This window comes from Amborella trichopoda, chromosome 1 (genome assembly GCF_054954075.1).
Source record: "Amborella trichopoda isolate Santa Cruz 75 chromosome 1, AtrichopodaSantaCruz75HAP2 v2.0, whole genome shotgun sequence".
NCBI lineage: Eukaryota > Viridiplantae > Streptophyta > Magnoliopsida > Amborellales > Amborellaceae > Amborella > Amborella trichopoda.
The window spans coordinates 45454964-45468120 of NC_142336.1; the positions used below are offsets into that span (position 1 = coordinate 45454964).

A 13157-nucleotide genomic window follows, 5' to 3' on the forward strand; every position below is an offset into this window, starting at 1 on the left:
GAGGGCCGGACCAAACTCAATTTCGATGAGTGCTCACTCGGTATCCCTGGCTCGGCAGGTGTGGGTGGAACTTTTAGCGACCACCTCGAGAATATTCTCTCTTCTTTCTCTAGGAACGTGGGCCACACAGACTCACAGCTAGCTGAATCTACGACACTCCTATTTGGACTCAAACTTTTCGATCCCTCTTGGGGTCAACCCCAAATCATCGAATTAGATGCTCAAAACATCATCACTTGGGCCTCCGATGCCTCACCTTGCCCCTGGTACTCGCAACGATTTTTTATGAGATTACTCACATTTGCAAGGATATAGCCGTCTCATGGAGGCATACCTGGAGGGAGTCCACCGCCCTGGCGGATCAGCTGGCTAAAGATGGAGCGCTCTCAGCTGTCTCGTGACCCAGTGTGACCGGGATTTTTGTATATGGCTTTTCTTTTATTATGATAGCATATTTGTACTTGTATCAGCCCATTTTTTGTATAGGACTACCATCTCAGCAAGTCTACTTTTTGGCAAGAGGCCTGGTTTGTGGGTTTCCTCTTCAGCATGATGTGCGTTCTTGTTTTCAATACATTTAACATTATAAAAAAAATAAACTAGGAATTCACAAACAAAATCTTGATAGAATAATGCATTTACATGAGTGTGGTTGTGCATGCACTCATGCACACTGCACGTGCACACATACACACACATCAAATTGAAATTCTAAATATAATTACCATTAGAATTAACATCATTATATTTATGTGTACTAAGCCTGATAGTTCAAGCTATAGCACACAAACTAGGGATTGGCTCAAGCCAGTGTTGAGGTTGACCATGTTCGAATCGGAGAAACTTAAGACTCATTGACTAAAATTAGCAATCAATTACATTTGCATAAATGGTTGGGGTGTACAAAGTACACAAATACCCATGTATAATAGCATGACAAGAAAAAAAGTAATTTCTTCAAGGAACCTATCCTAATGGAGGGTGCATATAATTTCTTCCAGCAGAAGGCCATTAAGAAAAGCAATCTAGACATCTGATGCAAATCCCAATATCTCACAGCTACAACTAATAAAAGAACATGAATTACAATAAGTTTGGCAGCCAGGAAAAATATTTCCTTGTAGTGTAGACCATACTCATGAGCATTACCTACAAGTCAAGCTTGGTATCGATTGATGCTACAATGAGGTGTTTTAACCATACAACCCATTTACGGCTGATGAGATTCTTTCCAAGTGAAAGAAGGATTAATCCCCAAATATAATTTTTTACAAAACCTGAAGTTCCTTAGTCATAGCAAGCTTCCACCAATTATGATTCACGCCCTCACTATAACTATTCGGTTCAGATCTAGAAAGGTACAGGTCGCTGCAAATCTAGCCTTTTGAACAATAAATAGCTTCAGATTTTTTATCTAAACTCAGATTTGATTCCCCACAAAGTATAAACAATTTTGTCTTGAATAAAAATCCATTTTAACATACTTCTAAAAACCAACAGCCTTAAAGATAAAGTTGAGATGAGAGACAAGGTCCAAAACACATAGCAAGAGGGATTTGTTGGGCTGAAATTAACCCCGACAACTTTGTCTTGAATAAGCAATTTCAAAAAAAAGAAAAAGAAAAAAAAAAGATCTTCAGAAGTTAAAGGCCTAATATTCACCCTCAAACTAAATGAATGGCTACATTCACCGAAACATGTATACTCATTTTCCACCAATTTTTTGGGCAAATTCATTTTTTCTTTTTATTGCCTAAATGTGATCTACAAGTGCGCAAAATTTCGCAACCAACAGACCTCTACTTTCCAAAGCAGCTTGTGCTACACGATTAGCTCATTGCTTATATAATATTTTTCCATGCATGCACGCACGTGCATGGGGGTGCTCACACACACATGAAGACACACACACACACACACACACACACACACATATATATATATATATATATATATATATTGTCAAATAGTTAATACCAGTGGCACATGTTCCCAACTGGTTAGGATTACTTTTATATGCATATAAATGGTTTCAAGTTCACAATCTACTATTGCCTTACTTAAAACTTGGGTTTGGCTTACTTGAAACTTGGGTTTTTTTTTATCAACTAAAGACCAACATGCCTCTAGTACGCAAATCTAGCATTGAATTTCCCATGAGCATTTTGGTATGTGTTTACTATTGGGGTCCGACAAGCTGAGCCCCTCAGGCCCAAGCCCGATCAATGTAGGAGAAATTTGAAGAACAGCAAAAAGAGCACGATTTTCAACCAAACAGGTGCAAAATTTGGAGAAACCTAGGTTTCCTCCTCACCATAGGCTAGGGTTCCAAAATCCAAAGCTTTTTTTCTCTTTCAATTTTTTAAAAATCATGTGGAATGACTTCCCAAGGCCCCACACACCTCTTATATATTATAATTTAATATTCAAAGGCATTAAATGTCCATATAATAATCAAATGACCAAAAAGTACTAACTTAAACACAAGATTTGTAATGCCAATTTTACCCCTGTGAACAGTTATATGAACATAACCTATGACTAGTATCTGTGAATACTAACCAGTGAATAGTAAATAAATAAATAAATAAAACCTTGGAATCCCTAAGAAGACTTAAAACCCCTAAAATAAACTAAAACTAATATCAAAATATACATCATTTGAATTGAATAAAAATTAAAAATCAGTATAATTTTGCCCTCCATCACCAACCCAATGAATCACCGACTCAGAACTAAATCACTATTCAGGCAGGGTAACATGAAACCCCAACTGAAACACCTAGAACAATTTCCCGTTTTTATTTTTAATAAGCAGTGTGTGATTTGAACTTTCTGGTCATAAGCATAACACTAGTAGCAAATCAATGATCAGTATAAACCATTCGCAAGTCAATAGTATAAACCATTCGCAAAATTGTTCCAATACAAATATAATGGAAGCAAATCTTCACTATTTCTACTGCCAAAATGGAGATGTGTCAGCAGCATAGCAGCAGTCACATCAACGGTATCACAACATGACAAAGGTTTTAAATATAGAGTTTCCTTAGGGGAGGGCAACATTTTGCACTCAACAGCAACACAATTATTTGTTAGGTTCAGGCTGATAGACTGGAAATTTTATAAGATGTGTATTCTTTATCTTGACTGAAGAATTTTACGGGAGGTCATCAGACAGACAGGAAAGGACTGACACAGTCCATGTGTAAAACACCAAATTAATCTACAGGTGGTGCCAACTTGGCCCATTCATTTAATCCTACCACTAAGCATAATAATATCTAAAAGACTGACACAGTCCATGTGTAAAACACCAAATCAATCTACAGGCAGTGCCAACTTGGCCCATTCACTTAATCCTACCGCTACACATAATAATATCTAACACCTGTCACATAGCATAATTGTAACACATCATAAACAGAAAAAACCAGCTTTCAAGTTCCTAAGAATGAACTGAAGCCTCAATCTCGGTGGAGCATCAGAACAGTAGCGTCCAATGCAGAAGGAACATTTGATTGAGATTCAGGCAAAAGAATGCAAATTCAATAGACACCCGTTAGGAACAAAAACGATGCAATAAAATATAAAGCAACAGTACACCATGATAAGTTGCTACCTGAACGGTGAGCTGCTAGATTTTGAGCTTCATCAGTTAGCATCTGAACAGCAGCATCAATATCATCTTGACCTGTGAGGAAGACAAGGACATCACCCATGGGTTCCTACAACAACAAGCAAAAGATAGACTAAGTATGGGGGACTGCAGTTTATTACCATAATATGCTACCATAGTATGAACACCCTAAAGGAACGGACGAAAAAATTTTCCATCTCCAAGGGAAACCGCAACAGGCAAAGGTTTCAATAAAAATTTTACAATGACTAGAGTGATATTATCAAGTGCTAAAATCCAGGAATCCTCAAGATTTACGGCCAAGCTCTACGAATTGTGGTTTTGATGAGTTCAGAATAATACTTTCAGATCCCAATACTAATCGAAAGGCTTAGAAAGGAATGTGCAATCCTGTAGAGGATACCTAACGTGTTGGAAGCTCAGAAACTTTCTCTTTGTTATTCATTATTGATATTTATTATGGGCCTGAAGAGGCTGATTAGGTGATGTATAAGCTAAACAAAAAGTAGTGTAACTCTGGAGGCATCAAATCGATCAGACAGTTTGCTCCCACCTACAGCACTTACATGATTTCTGCACCTTTCATTCATTGAGTCATTCAAGAAACAAAAATTCAATAATGATATGGTGACACTAACAGTGGAATGCATAATGTAACCATCAATTATCCTCTATGCCAGGAGGCCCAGGACCCATTCTAATATACGTATTGCAAAGTCCAGCAAAAGTACAATTGGCGACAATAATGTGAAAACAAGAAAAAAAATTCCACACCTGATTATGGATATCCAACACAGTGGAGACAGCAGCTTGCAAATAATTGGATACTGGCTCCTCAAGAAAATGAATCTGGACATCATATCCCCTGCCCTGAGATAATGAAGAACAAGTAAGCTTTAAACTATATCAGCATACCAGCAAATAACCCCACCATTTACATGTCTTTTCTTTCTTCAATCGATTAGACAAAGCAAACAATTCAAGTCTAATGAAAAATTGAATATGTCTAGTTTGTAAAAGGTCATTGACAAACCAGATGGTACAAAATCAACTTCAAAAAGCAAAAACAAAGAGGCTTAACTTACTTCAACTGATAGTATGGCAGGTTCTCTACTAGGTCCAAAGTCCCTACTCGCAGGTAGCTTCTTTTTACTAAACAAGAACAGACTTGAAGATTAAAAAAGACTACCAAATCTATTTAAAACATGATAAGAGTACAATAACAGAAAATGATGAGCGAAAACCGAAGTTACAGATTGAAAGTTGGAAAGGCAAATAGCATTAGGGTCAGCTCAATAATAATGACTAAGTGAAACAAATAAAAAGAGACTAAACAAACAGCAAAACACAAATATGGTTTCTTAACATGTACAGTATGTGAACATCAACACTTCAACAGTCCAACTAGTTACTCCCAATAGGGTGAAATACAGCTATAGAGACAACATTATAAACAATTTACTCCAACTAGTCCTTTGTGTGGTACTTACACATGCATTGCAAAGGAAACAACAAACCTACCCCTAATCACCTTAAAGTCTAATAAAGTGATAATCCAACTTCCATGTGTACTTATCAGAAAATACTGAAAGTGCAGCTTGTGTACCACTATTAAACTCACAATGACTGGTCCCAATCCAAGTATGTGTAGATAGACAAGGGGACGTCCTCACTAAGCCAACAGGAAGAGTAAATCAAACATATTTGAAGGTAAACCTGGTAATGCTGAATATCAAGATTGCTTGACTTGAACACAAGCAAGAACTACAATCCATCACAACGTAAATCAGAAAGCAACAAAAACGGAAGACATCCTAAATCCATACCTAAGAGGATCACTAGATTAGGACATCAAAGGTAACTCGGATGTGACCTTATTCAGAGATGTTCAGCGAAGAAGTCCCATTGCTGGTCTCCACTTTGCACAATGCAGCTGCCAAAAGTGAACTTGTGATATGTTCAGAGCATAGTTAAGGGAACTGTGTGGGTAGGGTGACGATCCCGCTCCGGAATCTCGATCCCATGGTTCCTGCAAGGGATCTTGTAGCGACCCCAATGTTTCGATTTTAGAATCTCGCTCCCAAAAAAAGGGGACCACATTCCATCCATTAGTGGAATCCAGATCCATTTTGAAATAGATTCACGCTCCCATAAACCATGATCCAAGGTTTTAGTTCATTAAAATCTTAGGTTCCATGTTTATGGGTTCTATTTTCATTAAACAGATGATCATCATCAACATTTTAGCCTTTTCCCATTTAGTTGGGGTCCGCTACATAAATCTTGGTTCTCTATTCTGTTTTATTAAAGGCCATATCCTCAATGAGGCCATAAGTCCCTATATCTTTTCGGACTGCTTCTAACCACTTCCTTTTGGGCGAACTGCTTGCCCTTTTCAGTCATTCCACTTAAGCTAATTCGCACCTCCTAACAGGTGTTGTACTTGGTCGGCGTCACACATGGCCAGCCACCCTAAGTCTCCTCTCTCTCTACTATTGGTCCCATGCCTAAATTCTATCGAATAGATTCATTGCAAATTTTATCCCTTCTTGTCTTGCCACTCCTCCATCTCAACATCCTCATCCGCTACACTCATTTTATGGGTATATTTTTTTTGTCTGCCCAACATTTCGCTCCATAGAGCAAAGTTGGTCTCACAGCTATCCTATAGAACTTGTCTTTCAGCCTCATTAGTATGCGTCAATCACATAAAACTTCAGTTGCACATCTCCACTTCGCCCACCCAGCTCTAATTTTGTGTGCGACATCTTCTTTGATCTCTCCATTTTCATAGATTATCAACCTAAGATATCGAAAGTGCAGTCTTTTTTGTACTTCCTAGCCATCAATCTTAACTACTTCCTCATCTCTACTCCTGTTATTACTAAATTTGCACTCCATATACTCTTTCTTAGTCCGACTAATTTTAAAACCTTGGATTCTAGAGCATCCTTTCAAAGTTCTAACTTTATGTTGAAAACCGTTCGGGTCTCATCAATCAAAACTATGTCATCTACGAACAACATGCACCACATTACCTCATCATGTAGGTGCTTAGTTAAGTCATCCATAACTAAGACAAAGAGGTACGGGCTCAATGCAGACCCTTGATGTAGACCCTATTGTCATTGAAAACTCACTTGTCTCTCAACTAGTTGTTCGTACACTAGTAACTGCTCCATCGTACATATCTCTCACCAAGTCAAAGTACTGTCTTAAGATACCTTTCTTTTCCAGCACCCGCCAAATCAAATCTTGAGGTACTTTATCATAAGCATCCTCTAGATCAATAAAAGCCATGTGGACGTCTTTGCCCTTCGCCCTAAACTTCTCAATCAATTGTCTAAGTAGGAAAATAGCCTCAGTTGTTGACCTTCCTGACATAAAACTAAATTAGTTTTCAAATACACTCGTTTCATGCCTTAGTTTCATTAATAGGTGATACCAGGTTAGAAATTGCCAATTTTCGAAGTTTCCATTATTTAGGAATCATAAGTTCCACAATGTTAAAATCCAATCCCTTTTTTGCATAGCATGAAGTTCCATTATTTTAGATTCTTAATTTGAAAAAAAAATTTATGATGTCCTATTGTTTTAGTCTTAAATCTGATTATTGTTGTGAGATGAGAATATGCTTCCCTTTCAAGCATTAAAAAGCTTCTTTTACATCAGAGAGAGAGAGTAGTTCCTCGTCCTCTTGCCCCTTCGGAGAGCCAACCTTTGAGAAACAATGGAAGCAGAGGAGACTACATTCGAAGAAGATGACTCTTGAGTGGGTAGGATTCTAGGTTGCCGAGGACTCAGAGGGAATGGTGCATGCCAAACTTGTGTCATGGTCTAAAAATGTAGTGGTCAAAAGAAACACCGACTTATAGAGCTACAATTAATCTGTTGGTATTCATGCAAAAATAAATAAATCCATTGCTAAGGGCAAGGGGCACTTGATAAGGGATCCCTGGTAAATGGTACTTGCAGACCTCAGCTGAGGACCTTGATTCTTTACTTTTAAGAATCTCAATATTAGAGCAGGACGAACCCCATCTTATGATATACTTAAAACCTCGATTCTTTAACCAAGGGAACTTGTACTAGCTCTACTTACAACCTCATCTTTTTTATAGTGGAGCTTAGATTCCTGCTAGCCAAAACATCGAACCCATTGACATTAGATCTCACCCCCATAAACCTAAGGATCTTGCTCCTTGTCATGTTCATTGTACGTACACCGATCCTAACCCTAGGGAGCTTCCACTATAGGGCGGTTCGGCAAATCCCGAATCGATACTGCTCCTGCCTCCAATGACTATGGTTCAGAGTTTACAAAGCAAGCTTCTATGACTCGCTTATTTTTGACAATCTCAAGAACATGGTATTGGGTTTTTCATATATGATCATTTAGATGAACAGGCCACTAGTGTTCTCCAGTGCCATTGAAGGGCTGAAATGTAGAAGTGTACAGCATCCTTACCTTGGTTTGGTCCTTCTATTTGTCTCTCCTATTGCTAATTTACCTCATGCTTTTCCTTTTCCAAATGTTGTTTTAACCAGTTCATCTCTTCCGACAATCAAACAAATGTATTTTTGGTTCCTTCATCGATAGAGGGCAATGCACAACAAAAAGTAACTAATCTGGCAGAGTGACTATCAATGCATATTATCAGGTACCGTTACCTCATGCTTGAAGAAAATTTGAATAGCACAAAAGAAGGCAAAGAAAATAATGTATTAACAGAAAATTAACAGAAGTTAACAAGCCCTACTTCATGGCTCCGCAAATTCAATGGAATTGAGAAGAATAATGTAGAACATAATAATCAACTCTATTGATAAATCCCCTCTACAGGGGCCCCTTATTTATAACAAAAGACCTTACTTAAATCCAATTCTACTTAAAATAAAAGTCCTAATTAAAATATAATTCATAATGACACTTTAACCCTAGATAAAATGAATACTTCCTTCAGGACTCCAGGATACTTTTCCAAACAGCCCTTAAAATCCTACAAAACTTAAAAAATCCCTATTTTCTTAAGAACATAAAAACCTTAAAACTACATCCTAAAACTCCAAAATAAATCCTTAATATTTACTAGGACGAATCCAAATATAAAAGGCATCCTATCTTGCATCAATTTCTAGTTAGAGAAAACTTGTCCTTGCGTTACGAAGGTGCCAAGATGAATATGCAGACAAATCCACAGTCCGCTTCAAACCGAACATTGCGCATGGAGGCTTGATCCTATATCTAATGGATTACGTGTGGCAGGGAAGAATCCTCAAGAAATGGATCTTGATATGTATGATAAAGAATTGACACAAGAATACCAAATTCAGCAATCCATAAACTTGTGCAAAAAATTTAAGACTCAGTTTTGATTGAAAGCATTTTTCATGCAAAATCCTGGAACGAAATAGGTAACGCTTGTTTCAACATTGTAGTGCTCATGTTCTCATTTTTTATAATAACAATAATTCTGACACCAGAACTTTACCTTTTTATACAAAGTTATTATTTCTCAAAAAAATAATAGTTCAGACACCAAAGCGAAATATTTTGCCTCTAGAAATTGAAGTACCCAAAAATTGCCTGTGAAGAGCAAGTCTTCAAAAAAGGATTGGATACGAATTTGGGGGCATCGGCCACTTCCATCTCTTTTCGTTTCATGTATTTCATCATCAATGGTTGTGTCTTGTCTCTTTAGTCAACTGGTTCTTTCCGAATTTCTGCAAGGTGTACTTTCTCTTTCCACGTTGAAGTGAGTCCTAACTCAAGCCAGCCCCTCTTCCTTCTAGATTGTCAACCCCTCCTAAAACTCCTTGCCAGCCATCGGCCACTACAACTTTGGGAACCCCAATCAAGGTCAAAAACCCATTTTACTCGTTTCAAATCAGATGGAATGACACCATCCCAACCCTCCTTATCCCTCAGCTTCCTTAACCTAATCCCATCAAATATATGGTGTAGAGAAAAATCAATACTCTTTCCTTTTATTTTATTCATTCTCTGACACATGACTTCAAAAACAGTCAAATATCTTTTTTTATTTCAAAAACTTCCCTTTTCAATTCAATCAATTAAATGGCATATTGCATGCCTTAACAAAATAGGAAGGAGGTGCACAATGTGGGGCGTGCCACCCATGGGGCATCTAGTGGGCCCCACGCACTTCCCCACATGCTCTAACTTGTTGGGGCCCATAGAGTATAATGGGCCCCAATGTCTATTAATAATTTTAAAATTAACAAAATGATTTTTAGAAAATATTTACTATTTTATTTTTCTCTCTAAATAATTAAATATTGTTCAGTTTAAGCCTATTTATAAATTTGTTATGAGAAAATAAAATATCCAGAGACTCGTAAAAAATTATTTTATCAATCTAAAAATCATTTATAACCAAATTAATTATTCCTAAATTAACTAATGGGATTCGGATGCAACTTCATTAAGGAAAATACAAAAATACGAAAGCAGTTCATCTTATACTAGAGACCATGAACCACACTCACTTTCTCAAACTGACCCAGTAGTTCCCATGACCCGCAATCCATCACAAGGGTTCATGATTGGGCTACCAAAGTCAGCTAATAAGTGAGGGGACATAATCCTAGTATATGGATTACAAGTACTCCCCCAGGGACAAGCCTAAGTCACACAAACCTATGCACACATATAGCCTATCTCTCGCACATGTACATGCAACATCCTCAATAGTGCTTTGCTTCCTGATGTGGCTAGCATGTGTACATGCCGTGTGATGGAAAATGATAAGGATTTGGCCCTTGTCCCTTCAGGCCTACCAATCACACACAAGGGCCACACAATCCTTTAGCAAACTACCATGGGCATCTCTAACCTCATCAAGGGGAAACCCTACTAACCCATCTCGGTTATGCTCTATGCCTAGGTATCTTAGGGTTTTAGAACTCAATTGGCCTAGCTCGTCAAGCCTAGTTCGAGTCTTAGCATCAATATTGCCAACTTCGGTCCCTCTAGACCATATTCCCACTGGAGTTCATTGTTCCATTATAGTGAAATTGGTTACATGCTCTCATAAGGCCTTTAATAGGCCACAAAAACCCAACACACATAAGGTATATTCACCATCTTGTTCTTGATCAAAGATAGAGCATGCATCAAAAATGCGATCATCTTCATGGATTGATTCAATCACAAAATCTAGCTCCTCGTGGAAGCACGGATTGGCGATTGGTGGCAAGTCCCAATTTACAACCTATTAGTTTTGGAAACAATCTAATGAGAAGAAAGATTCTTCATGGTCTGTCTCTTCAAGAGCTCAACCGGTGGATCCTCATAAGCAGCAAGATTACCTCTTCCTGAATGTGAGATGGACTATTCTTTATTGAATCTAACCCACTACCGCAACTGGATTCAAATCCTCGTTTACCTTAAACGACCTACCCTCATTCAGAGCGGGTTGGGTGCACCTCTTGCACCAACTCCTCAATCCTCGAACCTCCTTCGCTTTGACCGTTTTTGACATATCTCGTACACTTGCTCCTCAATTCTCTTCAATATTTCATGTATATCTTCCTGCATAGTGATTATTCCACTAGGACTACCACTTCGTCTAGCAGCCACCGCATAACTTGCAACAACGCTAGGGCTCTTTGGGAACCTACTCTACAACAAGAAAATGCAAATTCGAACAGAAGAAAATATTCAAAGAAAATAATGTAAGGACTGAGAATTAATGAAAGGTGATGATACATGCTTCAATGGCTCCGAGAATTCAATGGAATTACAAATAACAATGAAAAAACAGTAATGAACTTTGCTTCTCAATCCTCTACACGGACCCCTACTTACAACCAAAGACCTAACTTAGAATCCAGGAACTTCTAATTCTAATTGAAATAAAAGTCCTAATTAAAAAATATCGCAATAACACTTACCTGATAAAAAAAATAATTCTATAGGTGTGTAAATTACTTTTCCAAAAACAGCCCATAAAGATTTTAAATAAAATAAAATACATAAAAAACTTAAAACCCTAAAAATAAACCTTAAAGATCACAAAAATACATCCTTAAAATTTCAATCAGGAAATTTCAAAAATAAGGGGCATCCTATCTTGCATCAATCATGCACTTATCTTCCTTGATTTTGGCTTTATTTTGTGACAGATTTCTGAGGCCGCTATATCCTTGGCAGCACTACAATGAAGCCATCGATTCATACTCACAAAGCATGCTGAAATATAATTTGGGCAGTAGAGTGCACTCCGAAATATGTATAGGGCATCTTCATGGTTCTTATATGAGGAGATACGAGATAGCTAATGCCCAAAAAAGTGGTTGCTAGTTCGACTTCCTATTAAATATATTGGAAACAACAATCTAGCACATGCAATATATATTGGAAACCACAATTCAGCACATGCACGTTAACTGAAATGGTAAACTGATTGTTGAGATTGTCAAGTTGGAAAGGAAGATATGGTACTGCTGGAAAGGTAGTTCTAATTAATTAGATGTGAATGTGGCTAAATTGTTAATCATGGTCCAAGTAATACAGCAAAAGCCCTCGAATGATAGCACCACCTATTTAAGAAAAAAAAATATATGGAATTCATGTATATTATGAGCAGCCTTCAATAGCAACACAAGAAACTAACAGATTATTAAGTGAAGGGATCATTCTTGAACTGCATTCACCTAGTAATCGATTTGGGTTAGAAATTCTCAACAAATCTTGTGAATGTCATTGTCTGCTTTAATTTTCATAATTCTTATTTACAATGTTTAACCTCACAATTTTGAGATCCAGTAAAACCACAGTTAAAAGGTCACCCAGCATGAACATCTAGCAACATAGTTTAGTTTATTCATTTATACAATAAGAGGTATTGTGCTTACAGCATATAGATTAGGGAGAATAAAAGTATTTTTTCTCTTTTTTGCCCCCTTATGAATGGTATAATCTTTGGCCTAGCACAAGCCCCATCAAAGGCCAATACTGCAGAGGTGCATGAAATACCATGGCCATTGGAGGTATAGAAGTATTTGAATGACAAGCTAACTCGTAATAGTCATTCATTCATTCTATCAACTGAATATCATTAGAAATCCTAGTACCCTAAGGATGCCGCATAGTTCTAAAATGCCTAGAAGTCTCAAGGCTACGTGATTCCCTACTAAACTAAATCCAACCCTCCCTCCCTCCACCCCTCCCCCCAACACACACCAAAGAAAAAAAGAAAAAAAGAAAGAAAGAAAGAAACAATAGAAACTCCAATGGAGAGAAGTCTCTACAATGAAACATTGAGAGAGAGAGAAACATTGGGAGGGCTAGGCTTGAGGGTTTATTTCTCTCTTAGTTGGATGTACCACTCTTCTTCTTCAATAACAACGGCGTCCTCACCTAGGGTTTCAAAGTGCCACCTCCCTTTTTTTTCTTTCTTTAGAGTGGCGTGACTCTATGAGGCAAGAGAGAGGAGAGACGTGGTTTAAAATTGAGAGATAGAAACATTGGGGCATGGAGGAAAGAGAGATT

General features: G+C 37.6%; 1 protein-coding gene across 42 annotated transcripts in view; it reads right to left on the reverse strand.

The window, feature by feature from the left end:
* The window catches only part of LOC18442229 (RNA helicase family protein), an 80031-nt gene that overhangs the window by 38319 nt on the left and 28555 nt on the right, over positions 1-13157 (reverse strand). For 38 of the 42 annotated variants that reach the window (XR_016056150.1, XR_016056141.1, XR_016056099.1 and 35 more), the window contains 3 exons: positions 4726-4792; positions 4415-4510; positions 3623-3728 (listed from right to left, as the gene is read on the reverse strand). Coding sequence is in view for 22 of the 42 variants with exons in the window: in XM_088867711.1 (XP_088723837.1) it covers positions 3623-3728; positions 4415-4510; positions 4726-4792 (269 nt within the window). In the remaining 20 variants the exon portion in view is untranslated. Of the gene's footprint in view, positions 1-3622; positions 3729-3780; positions 3812-4414; positions 4511-4725; positions 4793-13157 lie in introns of those variants that run through there. The other 4 variants (XM_088867775.1, XM_088867772.1, XM_088867762.1 and 1 more) reach the window with 2 other exon arrangements.